Source organism: Apus apus, chromosome 2 (genome assembly GCF_020740795.1).
Source record: "Apus apus isolate bApuApu2 chromosome 2, bApuApu2.pri.cur, whole genome shotgun sequence".
Taxonomy (NCBI): Eukaryota; Metazoa; Chordata; class Aves; order Apodiformes; family Apodidae; genus Apus; species Apus apus.
Window position 1 is genome coordinate 2,404,992 of NC_067283.1, and position 24,863 is coordinate 2,429,854.

General features: G+C 45.0%; 1 protein-coding gene across 1 annotated transcript in view; it reads right to left on the reverse strand.

Moving 5' to 3' along the window:
• Positions 1-24,863, reverse strand: part of WNT9A (Wnt family member 9A) — a 62,004-nt gene that overhangs the window by 19,342 nt on the left and 17,799 nt on the right. The window contains exon 2 of the mRNA XM_051611767.1: positions 2,368-2,627. Within this exon, the coding sequence (XP_051467727.1) occupies positions 2,368-2,627 (260 nt within the window). The remainder of the gene's footprint in view (positions 1-2,367; positions 2,628-24,863) is intronic.

Sequence of the window (24,863 nt, forward strand, 5' to 3'; positions counted from 1 at the left end):
CTACTTGTGCTATGAAATAGGGAGGCATCAGCGTGCTACCAGGAGGTCCTTGATGGAATAGGGCATGTAAACTGTCCCCTGAGAGTCTGAGACACTGCAATTGGCAGCAAACAACCTAGATGTGTTATGGTTCAGTAGACAGCCCAGATCTACAACCTGATTGAAGGCAAAGTGGTTTGAAGCACTGTGTTCAAAGCAGTTGTGAAATCTCAGCAGAAATTCAGTGCTGTGCAACCACGATGCATACCGGGTTTGACAGAAAGCCAGAAGTGGTTCATTTGCCAGGTTCTACCCCCTCCATCAATCTCTCCATCCACTTCAGCTCTACTCCTCCCATTCTCCATCACTGAAAGCCTCACAAATTCCTGGTGCCCATCAGCACGGGTATCATCTCACCCACAGGCAGCTCAGGCAGCTTCCAAGCAAGTCCATGTGACATTTGGCGCTGGTCAGATTTAAAGCCATCTCCACCACGCACTATTTGATTGCACCAAGATATTTTGTAACAAGATAATGAGCTTTAAATCAATGCAGGCATTCTAACCCCCCACGCATCAGCAGCCTGCCGTCCACAGCTATCCAGTTTCAGCCATTTCCAAAATTGTTTGTGAGTATCCAAAGAGGATAACAAGTCCCTTAAACAATCCCTCACTATTTTAAGAAACGGGCCGTGTCAGCCCAAGCTGCAAACCAGCAGCCAGGCTCTTCTGGTGACCAAGAGTTAAAAAGGAGGGAGAAATTTTTCTTGGGTGAAATGTGGGGGGTTTGCCTTTTTTTTTTTTTTTAATATCTTCTTCTTTAAAGCTGCAATGGCCCTGGAGGAGAGGAAGCAAGCACACACTGATGTATTTGAATAGCTGTGTCTTAGTGGGTGATACATGTGCATCTTTGCCCTGGGGTATCACTTGCCACAATGCTGAACCAGGAACCAGCAGCTCCTGGAGAGGAGGAGAAAGATTTACAGGGCAGTGTGTTATGCAGTGAGAACAACATCTGAAGGATTTACAGCATCAGTGGAGGGCAGAGATGTTGCAGGGGCATAAAACATGGAAGAATGAGACAGCAGGCAGAGTCTTGCAACTCTCAGAGATACCATTTATTACACAGGGTCCTGACAAGGGCTGGGGGTGGTGGTTCTCCAAGGTGTTTTAATGCAACTCAACTTTGAAATACCCCTCGCTGAGCGCTGCCCAGAGGGACGGGCACATCTGAAGGAACAAGCTGTGGCCTCCAGGTGTCAGCATGAGAAAGTGCTTAGCTTTCCCAAGGCGCCACTAATCCAGGGACTCCTCTGGCATGCGGGGATATTTTTAAATGTCTTGCAGCTCTGGCTGGACCTCTTGGGTTTCATAAGGACTTTCCTTGTTTCCATTGCAGTCAGTGACACTGCATTAGTTAAGCCCCAGCGCTTCTGAATTACTCCTTTCTAATTAACAAGGAAGGAAGTTTTTGGAAACCTCTCCTGTTATCTTTGAGTACGTTGGACCCTAGGTTTCTAGGTTCAGCTCCATCACTGAGTGTGGGACTTTCTGGAAGTCACCAAAGCCCTCAAGACCCACGGCAAGCTATCTGTAAAATGGTCCTGCTGCACTGTTAGCTTCAGCTGAGAAATAAGAACTGGATTTTACTGAAAAGGTCCAAAAATCTGAACTATATAAGGCAGCACAAAAGAATGAGATAAAAATACTCTCTCAGATTCTGGCCATCTCCACCTGAGCTGCTGGGAAGGGGTGTGGGAATTACCCACCACTCACACCCAGGGACCTTTTCCCTGGGTAGGGCAGTAACAAGACACAGATATTTGCAGGCTTTTGCTTTGCATTATGATGGGGCTCCTATTGCCCCCACTGACAGGACAGCACAGAAGACTTTGTTTTGCCTTATTTCCCTTAACAAAGCATTTTCCCAATTTCTTTACTGAAAGTTTTATATCAAACTTATATAGGAAAAGAAAAAAATAGCAAAAAAACCCACCAGCTTTGGGAACTTCAACACCTTCCCCGTCAGCAACAGCTTAACTCTCAGGAGAAACAAGGAGGAACCATAGCTACTGGATGCAAACACATGCACAAACATCTCCAGGCTCCAAAGAGAGGAGCCATGGCCAGCAATGGGAAGTGGACAGGGGTTGCTTCACTAGTACAACCACAGAAATTACTGCCATATAGCACATCCTTTGCCTGCTCTGCACTATCATGGATCAGCTGAGCATGGCTTTGTCTTTACCTCCTACAAGCTGGTTTTGGACCTCTGGGGAGGTGGTAACCCACAGCTGGCAAAGGATGTACTAGGATGACCACTCTGCAAAGCACCAGAAAATCTGAGGGGTGTAGGAGGTGTTCCACCAAGACCCCCCACCCCTCTCACCTCTCTTCAGCAAGCTGGCCCGGTAGCGACCCTCGAGGGTGCAGTTCCAGCGCTCAAAGCGGAACTGGTACTGGCACTCCAGGGCACTCATGCTGATGGCCTCCATCAGGGTCTCGGCCACGCCGGGGTCCCGCCGGCACATCCTGCGCTGCTTCTTCTCCAGCTTCAGGCGGTCACAGACTTTGTAGTGGGCTTTGACGGCAGCTTCCTCCATTTCTGAGGTCAGAGGGAGGATGGTCAGAGGTTCATTCCCCGTCAGCCTGTGAGGAGCAGAGGGGCACAGAGGTGAGGACAGAGGAATATAGCCCATGGTAGGAAATGGGGGCTGGGGTGCAACTGGGATCTCCCCGGCTGAGCACTGATGTGGACTTGCCGATGCCTGGGCATGGAGTGATTTTATAGCAAGGTTCTCTCTGCAGTGTGTGCACGAGGTGGGAGCAAGAGGAGAAGGATAAGAAGGAACATTTGGATTTATGTCCTCTACCAGCTCTCACAGAACTTGTTTGGACGCAAGACCTTGGCTATTTCCACCACAGGGATGTGTCGAAAAATGAAATAGGGAATAAATAGTTGAAGGTACCTAGCTGCATGAACTTGGGAAATGAGTGAAAAGACAAGAGTGCTACAGCCACTCTCATTTGAGCACATCAAGTAGAATTGGCTTGGGAAGGGGAAGAGGGTGATTCATCCCACCAGCCCCGGGAGACACACTGAGAAAGCACACGCAGACACTTTGCCCCCAGCAGAAGAGAACCTTACATAAAATCTAGCAAGCCACAGCCTGAGAGCAGGATACACTTTTACAGGCAATACTGCCAAAAGCTTTTTCCAGGGACAAACAGACTCAAAACCTAAAAAATGGCCTGAAGAAATACATGTCCCCTCTCCTGCCTTGTCCGAGCACAAGGTCCTTGACTTGTACAATGTGCAACAAAAGAAGCCAGCGTACTGTTCCCAGTGTCAAGTGACGAGCTGCTGGAAAAGGACCAGGCTGGCATTGGCCCCAGAGATCAGTGAGGCTGCAGGAACATCTGCTGGGCTCATGAGCAGTTTGTTGGCCAGGCTGCCTGCACCCCACTCTCCTGGCTCTGCCCTTTTCCGGCCAGATGCCAGTCCACACAGTCAATGGGAATCACTATGTAGAGTTTTCGAAGGACCTGAAGACATTTCCCCAGGCAAAAAGGAAGAATTGCTTAAAGCCAGGACCGAAAACTTGCTGAACCATTGCAATCCTGCACAGGGATGTGTCGCAGACATCTCCATCACTGCAGGACCACTGGGGTGCATGGAGTGGTGGGCATGGGAGCAGAGCTCATGCTCACCCCCTCCACTGAACACAGAGGGATTCTGGAGACCCCTTAGTATCCCACCTGCCCTGCAGGAGCAGTGGTTTGTTGTTCTTTTTTTTTTAATAAGGATTTGTCTCAAATAATGATTGGACCAGAGGAAAAAGCCTGAAGTTGCAGTAGGGGAGGTTCAGATTGGATATTAGGAACAATTTCTGTACTGAAAGAGTGTTCAGGCACTGGAACAGGCTGCCCAGGGAGGTGATTAAGTCACCATCCCTGGAGGTATTCAAGAAACTTGTAGATATGGCACTTCAAGGCACACTTTAGTGACTGAGGTTGGAGTTTGGTTTTTTGTTTGGGTTTTTTTTTTTTTTGCTTGCTTGTTTTTTTAGTGGGGGGTTTAGTGTGTGTTGACCGTTGGACTCTATGATCTTAGAGGTCCTTTCTAACCATGACAACTCTGTGATTCTGTAATCAGTGGGACACCTCCTACCAGGAGCACAGTCCCCAAGGGCAAGCAGCTAGGATGCTTCAGCTCCCAAACTTCCTCACACAATGGGCACAAAATCCTGACCTAAGCCACAGCCAGCAACATCCTGTACAGACATAATCATTACTGATCATTTCACATCAGATGGCTAAGAAAGGGAGAAAAATAATGGCTGGGTTTGGATTTTTAGGAGAACAAAGAATTGGGCAGAGAAATGTTCTCCTTCAAATGTACTAGGATTTCCAGGGGCAGGGTGGGAGGAAACAACAACAACCACCACCAACCTGCAATGCTAAAAATGAAGTCATAGGTCTGTGGGAAATGTGGAAAACTAGTCTAAATAATGGACATTTTCCCCAAATTTTGTTCCCCCAAAATGCTAAAAGCATCCAAAAGGCCAAACAGCAAGCTCCATCTCAAGTACAGAGGAATGTTAACCCTTATGTTTTTGCTGTCTGAACTGGGACGGACAGTCTGAACAGACTGGAGTTCGACTGCTCCCCAAGGAGCTAGGACATCACCCAGCCCTGGTGCCTTGTTAACCTGAACTCTGACCAGGCTTGTTCATGAGAATGGTGGCTTGGTCAGAGCTTCACACAGTAGTCAAGAAAGTCTCCAGGACATTTTTTCCTGGCCTTCATCAATACAATCACAGACTGGTTTGGGTTGGAACGGACCATATAGACAACCTAGTTCCAACCCCTCTTCCATGGGCAGGGACACCTCACCCTAGGCCAGGTTGCTCCAAGCTCCAGTTCAACCTGCCCTTGAACACTTCCAGGGACTGGGCATCCACAGCTTCTCTGGGCAACCTGGGCCAGTGTCTCACCGTCCTCACAATGCAGATTTTCTTCTTAATGTCTAACTTAAATCTGTCTTCTGCATTCCTGTAAGCTTTCACAGTTGGAACAACAGATATCCCTCAGCTGGCAAAGAAGAGGGAGAGGCATTGAAGAATTTTCTACAGCTTCCCATTCCTAGTTTACTTTTCCAACTGAGCAGGTACTATTCAACTAAATGTTCTGGAAAAGATACATTCCAAGTATCATGTAGAAGATTGAGGAGGGACACAGGAATTGACACTACAGCCAAGATTTCTAAAGAGAAATTGGTGATTTTGAATGCCTTCCCCACACTTCTCCTTTGAAATACTTAAAAGCATAGTTGCTGGTGCACAGCCCAAGTACATGTACCTCCAAAGTGGGTCCTACAATACACCTCAATAAAAACAAAAGCAAAAGCCTGGGATAGGGAGAAAGTAGAAAACAGGATCTGTGGTGAGCACAATGCCAAGGACAGCCCTCCAGGAGCCAATGGGTGGAAAGTCCTGAGAAACAATAGAAAATTGTCAGCAATGTCCATCTTTGCTGCTTCGTGTAAAAGGTTTAGGTAGGAGTTCACCAGCTCTGATATCCCAAGAAAACACCCTGAAGACAAGACACCAACTTGATGTTCTTGTAGGGAAGACAGAAGAAAACCTTTTTTCCACTTTCTGTTTCCTGACCCAGCTCTTTCCAATCCTCACCCGCTAGAGAAAAGGGGCCATGAAAATCCAAACTGGTGAAAAACGCACCATGGGAACACGGAGCCAAGACCTGTCCATCACTTCCTGGCTTATTGCTTCGAACAACTTCACCAGCTTTCAAGCTGGTCTGAATCAGAGTGAAGCCAGTGAATTAGGAAAGCATCTCCAGAACAAGAGAAGCAGTAAATTTAGGGGATGAAGAGGCTTTTCTTAGCCAACAAGCAATGAACCTCCTCCAGGTGAAGACCTCCATGAGCAAAAGCAACACATGTACACACACGTCTCCCCCCACACCTGCTGGTGCTGGATCCATGCCCGTTTCAGCAGGGGGGAACCAATGCAACAGCCTCAGACCTGCACACACGTTCCAGCAGCCCCAGGAAGAAGAGTGAGGTGGCATTTTTCAGAGCATGGCATCGATAATAAACAAGTGCAGGCAGAGCCAGGGAGAGCTGGTGCCCCCACCTGAAATGCTGCCTTGGAGCTGCCACTGCATGGAACCTTTATAATCCTATAAAGCCCTTTTATGCAACCTAGGCTGAGTGAGGTCCCGTAAGGCAACAGTGTCAGAGTCAGACTCTTTCTCAGCTCCTCACAAAGACCAAGCTGTTCCTTCCAAGGAAATTTTTCAGGATGGGGGAGAAATTAAGGTGTTTATTTTATTTTTTACATACCTGATCCACAACTGTTACACTTAAACTGAAAGCCCCCACTCTTTGCAATTGTATTATTTTTGATTGAGGGGACTGAGGGTAAGATGAAGGTGTGTTTGTCCACTAGGAAGCTGGAGAAAGACCAGATAGCTCCTTGCAAACAACCCACTAGGCTTTAACTCTCCTGAAGTTAACTCCAACCTCTGTAAGAGCAATATGAATCTACACAGTCACAAGACTGTTTCTGCTTCAGTCTTTTCCTGACATCTCCTCCAAGTGGCACACTTGCACTGTATGACCTCAGGAGGGACCTGTGTGACCTCCAGGCCTCAGGAAAGGTTACTCAGTGCCATACCCACATATCCAAGAGGAACCTTTACAATATCATTTACATTATTCTCCTTCCAGTTCAATCAATTCTTAGTCAGAAGCCAGGAAACCGGAAGGCTTGTCATCACCAACTGCACACAGCAAAACCTGTCCAGTTTGCACATTTAGCACCAGTGGCATTCAGCTGCTTTGGTTGTAAACTTCATGTCAAACATTGCTAATTGCTTTGCTCTCCTGGAGCTCAGACTCAAATCACCCAGGCCTGGGAGACATCCCAAACACAGGCCCTGCTGCTGCACAGCTCACACAGATAGCTGCATAGCCAAGTTTTATCTGTAGCACCATGGAATTATTGTCCTTTCTGAGAGGCCATTCAAGATGAGTCCTGCTTTCAGCCCATCTCAGAAGTCAAGAGTTTCTATTGCCTCGTCAGCTCACACTTTCATCAGTGTCCATGTATTTTCCCTTGTTTAAATGGGGATTTTCCTGATGAGAATTTGAGAGGGATGAAACAGAAATAAGGCACCTGCACAGACCTACGAGTGCACTCAGTTTTTACTGAGTTTTAGAGTTTCCTTTGAAAGTGCCACCAGAGATGTGAGCCAAGGTGAGCTGCTTTTCTGCAAGGAAATGCCTCTGCTCTACCCACCTGGAATGACAGGCCTGCTGAAATACTGCATTCCTATCTAGCACTTCCTTCTCCACTGGAAGATTTATCTCTCTACACCTGTACAAAGACTGAATTGATTCTATTTTAACTTTTTACATTCATGTTTTTCCTGCATGATTGCTACTCTTCCAATCCTTTTTCTTCTCTTTCCACCTCTTCTTCCCTTTTTTTTCATAATTAAAAAAAGTTTCAGAAAAGTTGACAACTTGAACACAAACCTTCACTGCAGTGCCTAAATTAACAACTCCATAACTCAAGACTGAGTTATGCTGGACACCAGGCCTATAGTACTATTTTTTGCATCCAACAACCTTCAGTTGCCCTCTCTCTCCCCCACCATCACTTGGTATGTCCCCCCACACACTCCCACACCGTGAAGCTTTCCTAATTTGATTTACTGTGGAACCCCATCCCACAAAGGCTAATTGCTATTTGAATTATAAGAAGAAAAAAGTCCAAGAAAAAACTCTTAATTCCATTGTGAGTGATGCAGACTTGATATTTGGAGCAAAATTTGGCTATCAAAGAATCATTTATCTTATTCTGCACTGTACTGGGTTTTGGGTTATCGTTTGGGTTTTTAAGTGCTCACAGGTAGAAGTGCCACCATTCTGCTCACACTAATTCAATCTCCTTTGATGAAAACTGTCTGAAGAGCACTCACCAACCTCATTTCTGCTCTTCCCAGAGCTGTCAGAAGCATTGGTAGACCCCCATATCATTTGGGGTCAGAGAAAGTTTTCTCCTCTTTGCTACTAATTAGTTCTCTATTTTTTTTTCTACCCCTCAAAGTCAGAACTGGGTTTGCTCCAACATGCAGGGCTCACCCCAGCATTCAGGCATCCATGCCTGTTGCCATCTTGCTAAGGCTACAAAATCCAACTCACACACGATAGTTTCAAAATTCTCTGCCATTCTTTGAGTCAAAGGTTTCCTATTTTGGCTAATGTACACACATGCAAAATAAATAATAAAAGGTCTCATATTCCCTTGAGTTCTTACCAAAAAAATAATTTAAGGTATCCTGCAAACCTCAGGGAGGATTTCTCAGCTTCCACAATATCCTGTTATCTTAGCAAGTGTTAAGTCCCTGCATCAGGATTGCTCTGATAGAGTTATTCACTTCTAGTTCAAATCTTCTTCAGTGTAATTTTTCCACCCGTCTCCTCTGACCTGGTGTTGTGACATTGTGCAGGTCAAAGAAGGTGACAGGAGGAAAAGTGTTCCTCCCAGCCACTAAAACTGCACATACCCTGGCACTTTGCAAGGCTTCCTCCCCTCGTCATCACGCACAGACCACTGTGCCTTAACCATGCACCAGTTCTTTTCCTTTCAGGTCATTCCCAACCAACTCTGTGCTTTGTTCTTGTCTCTCCCTTTTGATCTTTATAAACAACAGTGTCTTGTTATTGGAGACAATTAAAGTGAAAAAAAACCACATTTGGAATCTCAAGTAACAAATTCAGCTACTCTCATCACAAATATTGCTATTTTGGTCCATATCTTCCCCTCAACAGCATTGTGCACAAACACAGAGCTTTTCTTTAGGTGGCAACCTCTCAAATGTGGGCTCCCTCATTAGTTAATAATGCCCAAATCTTAGTTGCAGCTTCTGCTTGCAAAGAGACAAGTAACAGCCCTCCTACCATGGAGACCATGACATTAAAAATTCCACCAACACAAAACAGGAACAGAGTCCTGAAACCTCACTGAGTGCTGGGAGAAAACAGCTGTATCCTACTCTGATGTTTCAATGGAGAGTACATGTTGCAGAGAGGGAAATGCCTTCAAATCCTTGGATCTGCTTCTGAGTGGTGGGATTTAGGAGGGCAGAGAGGAAAAAAGCTACAGCATGGGGGAATTTCCATCCCAATAGATCCCACCTAGCAAGGAAGGAAGCATCAGCCTCCAGCCTCCTGATGAAGTATGCTTAAACAGATTTTCTTTGTTCAGAAGATATTAAAGTGCAGAATCTTGTAAGGTCCAGTCATTCAAACTTGTCTTAAATCACTCTTTTGCATGGGTGGATCTATGCAGTGGTTTTCTCTGAGCCTCTTTTCTCAGCATCTTGGGCCAGGAGATTGAGGAGTGGGCATATAGAGATCCTGCTACACATCCCTTCCAGGCTTTTGGGTCCTACCAAGGGTTATTTCCAGCACCCAGCACAAGAGGAACTAAGAGCTGCTTCCGAAAGTAAGAATTTGCTGCTGCAAATCTGCAGCTCTTCCCTTTCCAACAGCGCTCTCCTGAACACTTCTAACACATCAACCACTCTCATCCCAAGTTATTCAGCTCTTTTCAGACTCAGGTGTTACCACAGAAATAATTTATGCTAGAGTTTCCTGTTTTACCCTTAGCTAAAAGTTCACATAGAAGTCAGAGGACCTCTCCCAGGCTGGTGAACACAGAGTTCCAAGCAACAGAAACTCCCCCTAAGGCCATCTGTCCTGCACTGAGAAGAGAGCTGGACCCTGCCACCCTTAAAAATGAGTTGTCACATCAGGTCAGAAGGGATTTTTTCTGTGAACAGGGTAAGACACAGATGGTTGCCTCCCAGATACAGGATGGTTGCTGCATGTATAAATAAACTTCCATGCAATTTCCTGCCAAAACATGCCCTCAACTTCTCCTGTACAAATTACATTAAAAAAAAAGTTTGGCACACAGGCTGTGAGGACAAAATATAGCAACCGAAGGAAAAATACTTCAGTGAATGAGCAGGGAATACGTGACTCAGTTCAGATGTGAAGGACTGGAGATGGAGATGTTCTCACTATGGTGAATTCCTGCATAGAGACCAAGGTGCCATGAGGAACAACTATTTTTGCACTGTGGTGACCAGACGCACCACAAGCAAATACTTGTAGCTGCTGCAGCATTTTCTACCTATGCAAGGCACAAGATGTGCACAGGCCATGAATAGCTCTCCCTTAAAGTAAGGCTAGGATGAGGGGAAATGGTTTTAAGCTGAAGGAAGGGAGATTTTTATGAGATTTTTAGGAAGAAATTCTTTCCTGTGAGGGTGGTGAGACACTGGCACAGGTTGCCCAGAAAAGCTGTGGCTGCCCCATCCCTGGAAGTGTTCAGGTTTAATGGGGCTTGGAACAACTTCGTCTAGTGGGAGGGGCCCTGCCCATGGCAGGAAGGTTGGAATGGGAGGGGACCTGCCCATGGCAGGAGGGTTGGAACCAGATGATCTTCAAGGTCTCTTCCAACCCAAACCGGTCTATGATTAAGCTTCACCAGCATGGAAATGACACAAGGAGAGGGAAATACCAGGACAAGCTCTACACATGTCTGCAACCCTCCCTTGCTATTCCTGTGGCTTTTGCTGAACAGTTCCCAGCACTAAGTCACCTTTCAAAAAAGCTGCAGGGGTTTTGAGGAGCAGGCATCCATTTTTTCCAACTCAGTGACCATTAGCTAAGCCCTTGGCTGGGAGGTCTCAGGTAGCTCAACCCCAAGGGCTGCCTACAACCTAATTCCACTGGAACAACCCATTTTGCCCGTAAGTGAGCAGAAACGGAGAAAGGAGGGGGAAGAAGAGGAGGGGTAGGTTGTTTCCTCTCTCCTTCATCCTCTCAAGAATGAAACAGCAATCAGTGAGATTTACAAAGGATTTTCAACCCAACTTAAAACTGGTCGGTGAACCGCGGTGCCAGTGGAATGCACGGGCCAGGCAGCAACAGGGGCTTTCGCTCCCGATTTAAGACGGCATTAGCTTTGCCCTTCACAGCCTGTGCCAGGAATTGCCACCCCCCCTCACCACCACTGACACCCCCCTCCTTGGATAGACAGCTCCCAGACCCCCACCCTTCAATCCACCCCTGCTCCTTATCCCAGCCACTGCTTATTTTTATTTTATTTTCAGCTTAACATCATTTCTTTTGGCACGGGTCCCACTAGACCGTAGGCAACGTGTAGCTGGGAGTTTTGGTGTAGGGAAGCAGTTAAGTGGGAGCAACATGATGGAAGAAGATGAAGAAATAAGGCCAAGACAAGAAAATAAAAAGGCTTTCGAACCCCCTTCAGCTGCCCTTGGTGGGGAGGGAAGAAGGGGTTTTTCAGGATATTTTCCATGAGAGGGTGAATTGGTGAGAGGGTGCACATTATGCACAACATTTCTATGCCTCATAGTAACACCACCTTGCAGCAGGAAGACAAAACTACCATAACATGGGAGTTTTATTATCGTGGGGGGGGGTTTAATTCGTTTTGAGGTTTTTGGTGGACTGGGTGGGGTTTTTTTTGGGGAAAAAGGGAGGACTTTTTGGCTTTATGGGGTTTTGGTTGTTTTTTGTCCACACTGCTGAAAATCCTGCCATTCTAGGTTCTCAGATCCCTACTGCAGTAATAAAACAACTCAGATCCATCCTTGACCAGGGGTTAGAGCAGTTCATTTTAATCTAGAATAGGGCCTAAGAACTTTCCATGACACAGAAAATAAGGGACATTTCTAGATCACACTTGCAGAAAATGTACACAAACATCCCTCCACCCCTGCCTTGCTGGCAAATTGTTTCTGGTGGGGTTGGGGACCACCACAGATGTAACAGAGCACACAAAGAAGTGCAACAAAAGCCAGCAGACCAAAGGAAACAGGCTAGGTGCTCAATGGTACAATTTTCACAAAACAAGGTTGAGCCATATGCCAACTCTGTCACATCTGCTCCTGCCATGAAGCCTGAATTCCCGAAAGCCAGAAAATAATCTGTGAAGTAAACTTGCAGCAATAGCTTTGCTCCTCTGATCCAAGCAAAGGGAATCGAACTTCATGATCTTTCTCAGTAGCATCCCTTCTCTGGAGAGAGTTGCACATAGCAAAGGATGTTTAGCATTTAAAATCTAAACAAAGAAGAAAAACCCAACCAAAAATGTTTGCTCATGGTGCTTTTAACACTGGTGCTGCTTTATGTTTATCCCAGCAGATTTACAAAGGCAGAATCTGAAAGCATCACACATGCTCTGGGTGAACCTGCTCCGGCAGAGGTTTTGGACTAGATGATCTCCAGAGGTCCCTTCCAACCCCAACCATTCTGTGGTTCTGTGGGGTAAGGCCACTCCTTTACTAGCGGAGCTCCAGTTCCCAAAACACCTCCTGTTACTGACATGAAACCTGAAGAAGCCCTGCAGATCTGCCCAGGGCTGGGGGCTCCACAAAGAGCCCTTTACTCAGGCCCTTGAAGGGATCAGACCTGCTGACTCAGGTCAAGTACAGCATTAAAAAAAAAAATACCAAGAAGAAATGCGAGACGCTCCCAGAACGGAGCCTTTCTTCCAAGCAGCGCATCGTTAAACGGCAAGGCTCATTGCCACCGGATGTTGTGAAGCCCAAAACTATGAACAGATTTCCCAAAGGGATTAGACAAATTCAGGAAAGGGAGGTTCACTCAGGTGATGAAACATGAGGGCTTGAATGCAGCCTCTGGCTCAGGAAGCCTCTAAACTCCTGACTGCCAAGAGACAGCAGGACACACCAGGAGACACAGCTCTTGTCCCCGTTCTCCTTGGCTTCCCCAGATATTTCTCCCCTGGCTTCCCCAGGCCTGGCTGAAGAAAACTTTGGTTCTACCCTTTATGGCAGTTACATTCTCAGCACCAAGAAAGGAACTCATAAGATGCAGTGCAAGACTTTACTTCTCCTGCAGCAGTTAACTCACCTACACTCTCCAAAGAAACAGCAAAACCTGACCTCAGCAACGTCAAGGATGACGATCAGAGGACCGAAGCAGCTCTCCTATGAAGACATGTTAAGAACATTGAGGTTGTTCAGGGTGGAGAAGAAGAGGATTCAGGGAGACCTTCAAGACATTTCAGTACCTGAAGTCGGCCTACAAGAAAGCTGGTGAAGGACTTCAGACAAAGGCTTGTAGTGAGAGGACAAGTGGTAATGACTTTAAATTGGAAAAGGGGAGATTTAGGTCAGACATTAGAAAGAAATTCTTTAATGTGATGGTGGTGAGAGACACTGGTGCAAGCTGCCCAGGGAAGTTGTGGCGGTCCCATCCCTGGGTGTTCAAAGACAAGTTGGATTGGGCTTTGAACAACCTGATCTAGTGGAAGGTGTCTCTGCCTATGCAGGGGATTTGAATGTAGATGATCTTGAAGGTCCCTTCCAACCCAAACCGTTCTGTGTTTCTATGCCACACGCCAACACTTGGCAGCATCGAGCTAAAGGTCTCGTACATCCAGAGCACTTCACTCATTCCTCAGAGAGGCTATTGCCTCTCCTTTTTGTCAACCCCACCTCCATGGTCCTAGCAGCAATCCTGCCCTGTCCCCAGCCAGCCTCCCACCCACGGCAGCCCCCAGCGTGCCGGGACGTGGGCACGCCTCGCACAGCTCCCGCCGCAGTGCGGCCAGCCATGTGTTAGTGTCAGTCTCTCCCACCCCATCCCTGCCAGGGAACACATCTGACTTCATAATGAATCACCCGTTCGTCCCCCTAACACCTCAGCCAGTCCTTTTGTTAAGCCTTTATCTCCCAAATTTAACAGCTCCTCAGCACACATCATGCAAGCAGGACTTGCCCCCTTCTTTTCTCCCTCCCCGTCCCATCCGAAGGATAAATCGTGCTGTCCCTCCCAAACACTGCCCACTCTGTTCTCAGCAGATACCGCAGTTACAAAGCTGCCCTTGCCCAGACCACAGAGGTTGGCAGCCAGGGAAGAAACTCCTTGTAGCCAAGGCAGCAGCTTCCCTCACTGCCTGGAGATATCCCTATGCACACACATGCTCAAGTAACACCACGGCTAAAGAGAAAATAAAAGTTGCTCTCCAGACAACACAAATCTCAGAAGCTGGAGGTTTGAAATTGAATCTTTGAAGGAAGCACAGTGCTCCTTGAGTTCACTGGGACAGAAAAACAACTGGAGAATGAGCTGCTTCCTCCTCCTGCAGCCCCAGCTTTTATACTCAGGACCTGAATGGCCCAGCTGGAAGCAGAGACTGGCTCCTAATCAATTTCTGGACAAACGATGACTTCTAGAAACAAGCATGCAGATTCAGGCAGAAGGAGTTTTCACCTCCCCCTCCCCTCAAAACATTTTACCCAGCCCCTATTATATATCGCACGGAGGTCAGCTCCTGGAGTATTTAGATGGTTGGGCAGTTTGACACATCATCTGATCTATTCTGGGAGCAGTTTAAGGTTCTGCAATTCCTCCCCTGCACAGCAGCGATAGCTTTTCCACTCTAATGTCATATTATCCTCATGGCAGGTTTAAAAACTAAACAGGTGAAAAAACAAACTTTCTGGACACTGGAGAGAGCAGGATGCATGAGACACATTATGGTGATGGGATGGTAGAAGTTTATCCTCGTTCTGAGCCCCAAGAGAGGCTGTGGGAATGAACTGTGAACATGAAGACCCCGTTCCTTACAACACTCAACAGAAGGATACTCAAAAGCTCTTGCATAAATGTCATCCCATGGCAAAGACTCTCTCATGAGTGTCTTTCTGAAGGAGTTTTGCAGTCCTGAGGCTTTATGGGCCTCAAATGAAACTTCAATTGTCAGATGTTCAGCTAAGAAAACTAGTTCTGGCCATGGTTTCAAACTCATCAGACAAGGATAAAGCACCAGTGCAGGAGTCTACATTCTTGCTGATGTATCCTAGAGGAGATTCCTGTGGAGCCAGCCAACGGCACAAACCTTCCTGTCTTTTGCTTCAGATTCAAGGGCAGCACACAGAGCAATGTTCAGTGGATGGCAGTGATAGAAGGACTTTCTCCTCCAGCATCCCAAAACACTGCTCCTCCACATCACAGCTTGTCGCAGTAAGGGGAAGGAGGACAGAAAAATGTGAACATCTGCCATCGATGTCCTGACATCCATTTACCACCAGCAAGAAAGACCCAGGTCCCACACCATTAGACATCCTTCCTCAAAGACTGAATCCATGCAGAGTTTCATGGAAGGGAAGCAAATGTTGTAACTGTGGGTAATCACAGGTGATGAATAAATTGCTTTTAAAGATATCTTGGTTATCAAGAGACCTGGGCTGCTGGCAGTACCCTCATCTTTTGAAGGTGACCAGACTAAAGAATATCAGTAAGAACCTCAGCTGGATCGAAATTTGCCAACATTTCAAGTGAATACCCTCAGAATACTTCATCACTTCAGCACATATATCTTTATCATATTATATAGAGACTATATGAAGAGTCATATTAACCAAAATACAACAGCTCAGGGAGAGCCAAAGCTTTATTCTATGAGTGCCACTGAACAGACAAGGCTTCATATCATCCATCTTCAAAGCAATCCCTTTTGCTCAGTAATTCAAAGAAAAATTCTTTATGCATTGTATTTAAAAAGCACGTGGGGCACACTCAACCAACCAGTATTAAAGAAAATATTTCCTTCCTGTATTGATCATCCATCCATCCAACTAAGTTGCATTAAAAAGGCACGGGAAGGACAACAAGCCAAGTGTTATACATAGCAAATTCTGATTAGATTATGAAACTTTAAGAAGATCTTAACAAGTGGACAGTGTGCATTTTACATAATTAGCTTGTTACTTATAAATGCTTTCCATAGTGCCAATGGCAGATTTTCACCACCTAAAATAGCCTAAAGCTGTTGGATTCAGGAACTCCTGCTATCCCAATTTAGATCAACTCAAATACAGAAACCACGAGGTGGTTTCGTTACACCAAGATTAGGAATTGAATCGGCTCTTGTATGCCTGGATGTTGGAAGGGGTGAAAGACTAAAGAGGGCAAAGACATATTATATCACACTCTACCTCGCCAGCCCAACCCTCACTGAATATGAAGCTTGTTCTTCACAGCATTTTGACAGCTTTCAAATTCCTTTTGGGGGATAGAGCCTCACTTCAAGACTGGACATAAAGGTGCAGCACTGTGAGATGCCACAGCTGTATCCATATTCATTTAGCAGAGAACAGCTCCCCAGCTCCAGGAGACATATGCTTCAAGAAGCTGGGATTGTTTCACTTAAATTCCAAGAAGCAGCTTGGAGAAAGCCTTGAGTTACAACCACTGCCTCTAAAATATGAGCTCAGAAGTGGCAAACCAGGCAAAGAAAGCCATTTGATTTGCAAATTGCTCATGCTTGACAAGGAAGTCCCAAAAAATGCAGAGCTACTCAATGTTATACCTATGCCAGTCCCTACATCACTCTCTCCCAGTCCCTGCAAACAACTAAAGAAAGAAACAAAGCACTTTCAACTCTAAATAAAGAAGTGCACGACAGCATGCTAGAAAACACCTTGAGGAAAAACTGCCCTGTGGGAAGAGAATGCAGTCTTAGAGTTAGCCCAGCAGGAAAATATCATCCAAGACACAGTCAATCAATCTGGGCAAGTTCCCAATTTCTAAACTACCCACCAACAGCTAACAAAATGAGCAGAGAGACAGTCCTTTAGCTGTTGGCTATTCAAAATGCTGTGGAGGTAAGCTAGGAGCTCTGAGGGTCCATACTACATGATGCTCTACCTTCACCTGCTGAGCAGCATTAAGATAGATAAAGCCACCATGGTGCAACATTGAGTTGACCTTTCAGTTATGCCATATAATTGCCATTTTCAAGGACTGAAGGGGAAAAGGTCACTATATATCTAACACAGCATTACAGCCCCCAAAGAACTTGAGGAAGAAGGAAAATATATCCCAATACCCTTTGCCTTAATGCTTTCCTTTCTTAGCCCCCAGAGATGTAATTGTGTCTTTTCAACAAATTTATGGATTTGAATCTTTAACTTCAGAAATACTACCAAGCTGCAGCTGAATGAATGGCATAAGGTTTCAGCTGGCTGTGAGAAACTACACTGAGGTGAGAAGCTCCAAGTGAGAGAAGACCCACTCATCTACACATTTAGGTAAAAACAACAGCGAAGAACAAAACTCAGCCAGTGCACTTTCTGTACTCAGCTCTACAAGAAAGAAATTCTATTTTAGAGCACAAATCATTTGTGTGGTCTGAAAATACATCATCCATCTCCCAGTCCAGAGCTGGATGGTCAGATTCACATTTGGATTCCCAGATTCACAAAGGCATTTAGCTGACATCTTATTTGAAATAATAATGATCTATATCCCTAAACTCCTCTTGAATTTTAGAGTCCATCTGTGAAATGGAGATGAAGAGATTTGAAAATCTTAAATCTATATTATTCCTTCTGAACTCCTTTGAGAACTAGAAGTGAAAAGATAAAAATTGTTATATACAAAGGACTTGCAATTCAGCCACTCAAGGGCCAGGAAACACCACCATAATTACATGTATACATTAGGAAATCAATTCTATCTAAAAAGGTTATGTGGCCACAATCTGCAAAGGAGCACTGCATGAGATAGAGATTCCAGATTCCCATCTTGTCTTCATTCCCTCAGGACAACTAGATGGAAAGGGGGCAGGGGACCGTGGGAGAAAAAAACTGATCTTATGAGTATCACTTTTGAGAACTAAAATTCATTATAGTAGAACCATGATAGAAGGTACATTCAGTGAAAGTGCTTTTACAGTTGTTCACATGTCATTAGATTGCCTCATTTTCCAGGTGCTGAGTCTTTGTGGTTCCCTAGTGTGACAACTAAATATAGGATGACCTACACTAAATCTAAGGATTCAGAAGTAATGAAAAGGAAGCTGCCTTCCAGCATCAGAAAGACTGGTGTAGATAAGTAGGCTCTTGATAGCTTTCTCTTCAGCTGTGTCTCAGACAGCATCTTAAAAACACCCATGAGGAACCAAATGTGTTTTCCATTGTACAGAACCTGGATAGTGTGCTCTAAATAATCCTGGAGGCCAGACAGTTAATGAGAATGGTAAAGAGAAACATTGAGCAATTGCCCATTTACTGAAAGAGGCAGGATTTTGCAGAACAAATCTTGCAGGCAATCACAAAACAAAATTCCACTGCAGTGTGCATGCACAGAGGAGATTATTCAGGTTACTATACAGCTCACCTCTGAAGTTTCCCAAATTAAACTGTGAAGCTTACAAACTGTGGCAATTTGTGCAGGTGGGATTTGTCTGATGTGAAACCATTACATAGAGGAAAAAAAAGATAAAAGCACACATGGGGCTTATTCTGTGAGACAACTTTGCTGTAAGTCTTCACAAACGACCTTTATTTTCCTTTTCAGCTCAGCCCTTCATATCCTAATATGATCAGTAATAAATAACACTTAGAACCCCCTCCCTAGACTACTCCATCAACAGATGCTCATTAGAGCTACCAGAGCAGCTCCAGCCTGAAATGGACTTGCCATCTGTCTTCAAATTGCATGTGGGCTTGCTTTACAATTCCCACATCCCACCTCTTTCAGTTGGTCTGGAGACTGAGTCATCATCCCCAGGATGATACTGAGCACAACTACATGAGAACTACCCAGCAGAATTAGAGCCTACAGGGTAAAAAATAATTTAAAAATAGTTTAATAAAAATCAGAAGGATCTAACTTAATTTCCGAGTGTCACAAATGTTCTCAGCTATACAGCAAAATCTCAAAAAACTAGGCATAATGATAATGGAGTAAGAACAGACTCAGCATGTCAGAGTGGTCAGGGTTGGAAAGGACCTCTGAAGATCATCTAGTCCAAGCTCGTTGCTAGAGCAGGATCACCTACAGCAGACCACACAGGAACACATCCAGATGGGGTATGGATGTCTCCAGAGAGGGAGACTCCACAGCCTCTCTGGGTAGCCTGTTCCAGTGCTCTCTTAAGTGCATTTGTGACCATGCTTTAGTGCAGGTAGAATTTGTCTGACATGAAAATACTACCAAAAACACCCCCTAAAACACATATTAAGCCCATTCCATAAGACAGCTTTGCTGCACATCTTCACAGACCACTTGTATTTTCTCTGTCCAGCTCTCTCATGCTTCCAAGAAAAGAAACAACTTGCAGATTTTCACTATAGTGTGTAAGAAGGACAAGAGCTGCCTGCTCAATACTAGATAACATCCAGAAGACAAATGTCAGGGCACAAGATGTTAAAAGCTGGCCAAAGCACCAGTGGTACTTGCACTCCAACTCAGGTGAGGTAGTTTTTCCCTTGAATCCAAAGCATGTTTGAAAAGCAAGGTATGAACACAAATTGAAGGGAAATAATTAGGAGATTCAAGGAAATTTAAATTTAGATACATACATCAAGGAGAGATCTTTGTTTGGCTTCCTTGTACAAACTAAACTAGAATTCCCAGTGCTTTAAGCATATGACTGCGCAAGAGTATTGCTGAAGCAGCAGCTGAAACCCTATAGCTCTGCAACAAAACTTGGCTACGTCCTTCCCTTCGGTTTTATGTCCTTCCCCGGTAGACGGTGTCACATTCCCCATCCCCTTTCTTCAGCTGCACTTGAGACTTTCCAGTTGGCCCCATATCAAGAAAACTGTCCCACCCCCAGCCTCAGTCTCTCATCCCTGCAAGAGCATGTGCCTTCTGCCAAGCCTTCCACCAACCTCCCCAGCTATCTTCAGCCCTCCCTGAGGTTATGGAAGCACCCAGCATCCCCTGACCAATGTCCCCAAGGGACACTAACCCACAAGTCTCACACCTCACTTCCTTGAAACCCTGTGAGCAGGATTACACTTGCAGTGCTACAGGCTGAACCACAGGAACAAGAGTGGCAGGATCTCACTTTGCCAGCTTTCTCTCCACCACAATCCCCAGAGTGACACTTGTTTTCTCAGTGGTGGAGAAAGGAATCCCTCTAGTTCACCCCTCTCCAGCTCCAAAATAGCAGTGGTTGAAAGTGCCCCAGCTGCATATAACGTACATATACAGTTGAAGCAAAAAGCAATGCTGAAACTCAAGTCAGGGAAAGATATTTTATAGCAAAGGAACAAGGAGACATTCACTTTTTTATTGTTACAGGCTGACTAGCAGGTCTCAGGACAGAAGAGAGCAAGAATAACCCATCATAGCACAAAACTTTTATTTATAAGTCCACTGTCTGTATTCATTTCTTCCACCCTGTATTAAAAAAAGTTTAAGTACTCAAGACCAGCTTCCTAGGCTCATGATTTCCCACTCAATTTTCTACCAAAGGTTATCCACGTTGATAGCCTTGACACTTCAGTGACAAACTGGTCTATTCTGGAGTTATTGAGAAGCAAAGTCAACTTTATCAAAGCAAAAGGCAGGTTCAGGGAAAAAATTTAAGACCCAAATAACACCAAGATGGGAGGAAACCTTTCCGTGACAGCTCCATAACATGATTTCTTTGTGAATCAAATGCGTTCTTCACACTGGAATTTTCCTCCAGGTTAAAGAGTGCTTGCAACTAATTAAAAAAGCCCTCCAAGTTTCCAAAGTATTTCAAGTGATAAAACCAAAGTTACAGCCTGAAAATAAATCATAACAGTAATATGCACACACTTGAGAGAAAAGAAAACCTCAGATATAAACCTACACTGGAAAAATCTTACACTTAGTGCAGCCAAAATGCCAGTTGATACATGTCACATTTGGGTGCGCTAGGCAACGCTATCACAATGGCTAATACAGGCAGGCAGAGCTCCAAGATGAATGTCCAAAACCCAGGAGGACACACAGATGCTCCCTGGAGCCTTAGAGAACAGTGATGGCATCTCAGGCCTTTTGCTGAAGCTTTCACACACACGTTTAGCATCTTGAGCAGCAGCACAAGTCAAAGCAAGGCTACGACCTTTCAGACACCGTTACTGGCTAATCCTTCTTGAAGGAAGGCCTCCCAAAACATTTAGATAGAAGTATCCATGAGATTAAGATGTTTATCCATCTTGTATTTTGCACATTTGTGATTTCAGCGTCTCCAGGCTGCAAAAGCTCAGGATGACCAAGGGTCAAGAGGGAAAGAGAACGAGTCAGGCAAAGGAAAGCGTAGCAACGCTAACAAATGCTTTCTATGTTTGCTAGAAACCTGTTGTCAGTCTGCAAATAAGAGAGTAAAACAAAATTAGAGGAGACTTTTCCCCCAGATGGAAATACCTTGTGCAGCTGAGTGGACAGATCTATTGGACATTAGAAGAACTAAGGCATAATGTGAGAGGTGTTCTGTGCTAAGACTTTCCAGGTGTTTATATCTGGCTTGAGCCAGAAGTGCTGTGAACCTCTCTAGATCACCCCAGCCTATCAACAGCCCAAAGCTGCCTCAGCATAAATACTAAGGAGGTCAATTAACTCCTGCTGTGGCTGGAGACACCATGCTAGCAACCACATGGAGAGGATGAGGGTCTTCCCTTCCCTCTCACCAAACTGGAAAGAAGTTTGGCACTAGAGTCCCCATGGGGAATCCTCATGGGGACACTCAAATCCCTGGAAGATGATATTGACCTTTTTCAAAAACAGCTCACAGCACTGGAACAGAGGTCTCCAAAGCAACTTTGACCATGTACCACAGAAAAAAGTGCTTTATGTGACTGAAAAGCAGATAAGATATTAAATAATAAAACAGAAGGGAGGATTAAGACACAGAAGAGTGTTTTTTACAATTCATATAGAACAAGGAGGACATGGGTTCAAGACAAGAGGACAAATAAAAGCCTTTCTGACTCAATTTGTCAACTTCATCTCAGAATAACTTCATTTGCAGAGTGTGGGTAAGACAACTTGCAAACTCTAGGCTTACAAAGCCTACCAGACACCTCTGGTCACAAATCACAAAACATTACTATGCTCCACCACAGCCAGGCCACACTGAGCTTCTACTGTGCTACAGACTCATGGCTTTCAGTAGGATGCTGCATGGCAGGAGTTGCAGGAGGGCCCAGGACAGGTGATGCAGTGTTTCCGTGAAGTTTCTGGGCTCAAAAAAAACTGTGGCTTTTTTAGGATGCTGGGGATCTGGTCCTGGATAAGAATGTCCTCTGACAGTTATATGGTACTACATTTTATTAGGTCATGTAATGATGGGACAAGGGGGAATGACTTCAAAGTGAAAGAGAGGAGACTGAGATGAGATCTGAGGAAGAAATTATTTGCTATGAGAGTGGTGAGACACTGGCCCATGTTGTCCAGAGAAGATCTGGATGCTCCATCCCTGGAAGCATTTAAAGCCAAGCTGGTTGGGGCTTGGAGAAACCTGATCTAATGAAGGTGTCCCTGCCCATAGCAGGGGGGTTGGAACTAGATGGTCTTTAAGGTTCCTTCCAACCCAAACCATTCTATGTTTTTATATTGGGTCACATCAAATGGATGAGTTGATCAATTGAGGAAGAGAATTTCAGGACACCACTGGATACCCCCGGCAAGTCTTTACAGTTTCCACAAAATAATCTTAATTGGTTTCACAGTGAAGTCCCCAGAGCTTGTGAGGCAGGTTTAATTTTAGAGCACACTCATGGGATTTGCTTACATAATTTTCTTGATTCGAAAGGCTTTTTCTTTTCCTTAGTGAGAAAAGCTGCCCAAATTTATCACATTAAGCAGGAGGTTGCTTGCCCATAAGAATCTTAAAATACATTGGCTGCAATTTTCCTTTTAAAATTTGCATATCACAATTAGGGCAATATGGAATTAGAGCAGCTTTAAGAAGTGAGGTGGGAAAGAAACCATTAAAAAGGACAAATCCTTACCAAATTATACTGGCAGCTAAATGCAATGGCCCACAGGGTGTCCAGAGGCTGCTGAAAACAGGGCAGCGAGAGATCAAGAAATAGTTCCCATCTGAACCCATTAAGCAGGATGTATAAAAGTCCTACAACAGGGATTTGTATTGATTTTAGAAGTCTTCTGTGATTTTAAGAGATCACATTTCTGTTAAAAGGTGCATTTCTAAGAATGGGAGAAGATGTTGGCCTCACCATCTAACTGGACAAGATCTTAGACTGCAAAGAAATTTCTCTTTTGGGTATCCTGTAAAACAGTCCTTGTAGCCAGAGACAGGACTTAGTAGTAGCCTGGATACTACTCCAGATTTAGTTCTGTTCGGTTCCTCCACACAATCTTCCTCCCAGCCATCACTCAATTACAGCAAGAATTAATTCAGCCTCTGAGGTTTGTACTCATCAGCCTGAAATCACAAAATACCATAAAACACTTACACATGTAACTCACTCGATCCATCACTCCCAATTTTGACACTTTTTACTTCATTTTTTTTGATGGAATGTGGGCATCTTCTACAGCAGGTAATTTCCAATCCTATGGGCAGGTTGCAGGAGTAGAAAGAAAGGATCAATTTACCCAGCCTGGAGACAAAGCAAGGAAACCCCACAGACCTCACGAATGCCACAGGCCAGCCTCCCTCAGACTGCAGGCTCACAGGAGGGACAACTCAGTTTTGGTGTTACCAGATTTCTTCTACCTACTGAAAACCCATTTTAAGGGGTAGCTCCAGCAGCTCCTTTACCATCCTGCCCAACCATCATAGCATTGCACGATGGAAGTCACATCTTGAGCAGACTCGTTTCATTTTGGTCCAAAATGCAGCTCACCTATGCAGGCCTTGTGTTTAGGTTTCCAGCACTCCTGACTTCTCACCAGAGTATCCCTGGAGCTCACCACTACCACCCTCAGAACCCCAAGGGAAGTAAAGCCACACTATGGGTTTCTCTTTGATGTGAGCAATTCCCACTTCAAAGACAGCTCATTAGCCTCCCTCATTTAGAGGATGTTTGCTAACTTCACCTAGTGCCAGCTGCCTTCAGTCACTGAAGTCTGAGGTTTTTGGTCACAAACAGTAAGGGTGACACCCCAAAGACAGAGGCAGGAAGCTAATTAGTTAATACAGAACCTCACCTACAGCTTGCTGCACAGAGAGACACCAGTTCCTTAGAGAAGCTGGCTTCTTTTCTATAGGAGTACCTCTTCTCCCAGCACCTGCAAACTTATTTGTTGGCTTCTACTGAAAAGCCTACTTTGTATAAGCATGGCCTCAATACAGAAGCCTTCAAAGAACTGCACTGGAAAGGTTCCCCAGGCTTGTCCAGGCATCCCTAGGAGAGAAGGTTTTGCAGATGGCACAGTTTGGCAGGATGACTAACGTACCTCTTCATGGATCATGAGGTTGAAAGACAGCATCAACCCCAAGTTAAAAATTGCACCTAGGTGAAACATCTCCTTTCAGCAAGACCTTGGTGTTTTCTCAGGAGCAAAGCTACAAGTTGGCTGCTTACACAAAAAGTGCTGTGTCCTCAGCTGTCATACTCTTTTCCAGACTGCCCAGAGAAATAACCCCCAGAAAATCTTCATAGATTCTAGAGCTGAGGTTAATGGTTTCATATCTTAAAGAAGGCAACACCAACACCCCGTGGTGCTAAACTCATTAGGGCTTGCCTCCAAAGCTGAGCCAAGATGTCTGTCTCACTAAGATAATTAAAAAATTAAGGATATATTTATAAAACTGGATTTTTTTTCCCCATACTGTTAGAGAATACTTGGAGTGCTCCTTCTTGAGGGTGTTTTTTGAGACAAAAAAACCTCCCAGGACCTGGCTATTCATCTGTATTACTGCTCCAGATTTAGCCAGAGAAACCAAATGTAATGCATGACTACATCAGCAACCCTCCACGTTGTCAGTGTGTGTCTGCTTCATGACCAAACTTGAAGGAGGTCAGGGACTGCAGAATAACAGGACAATG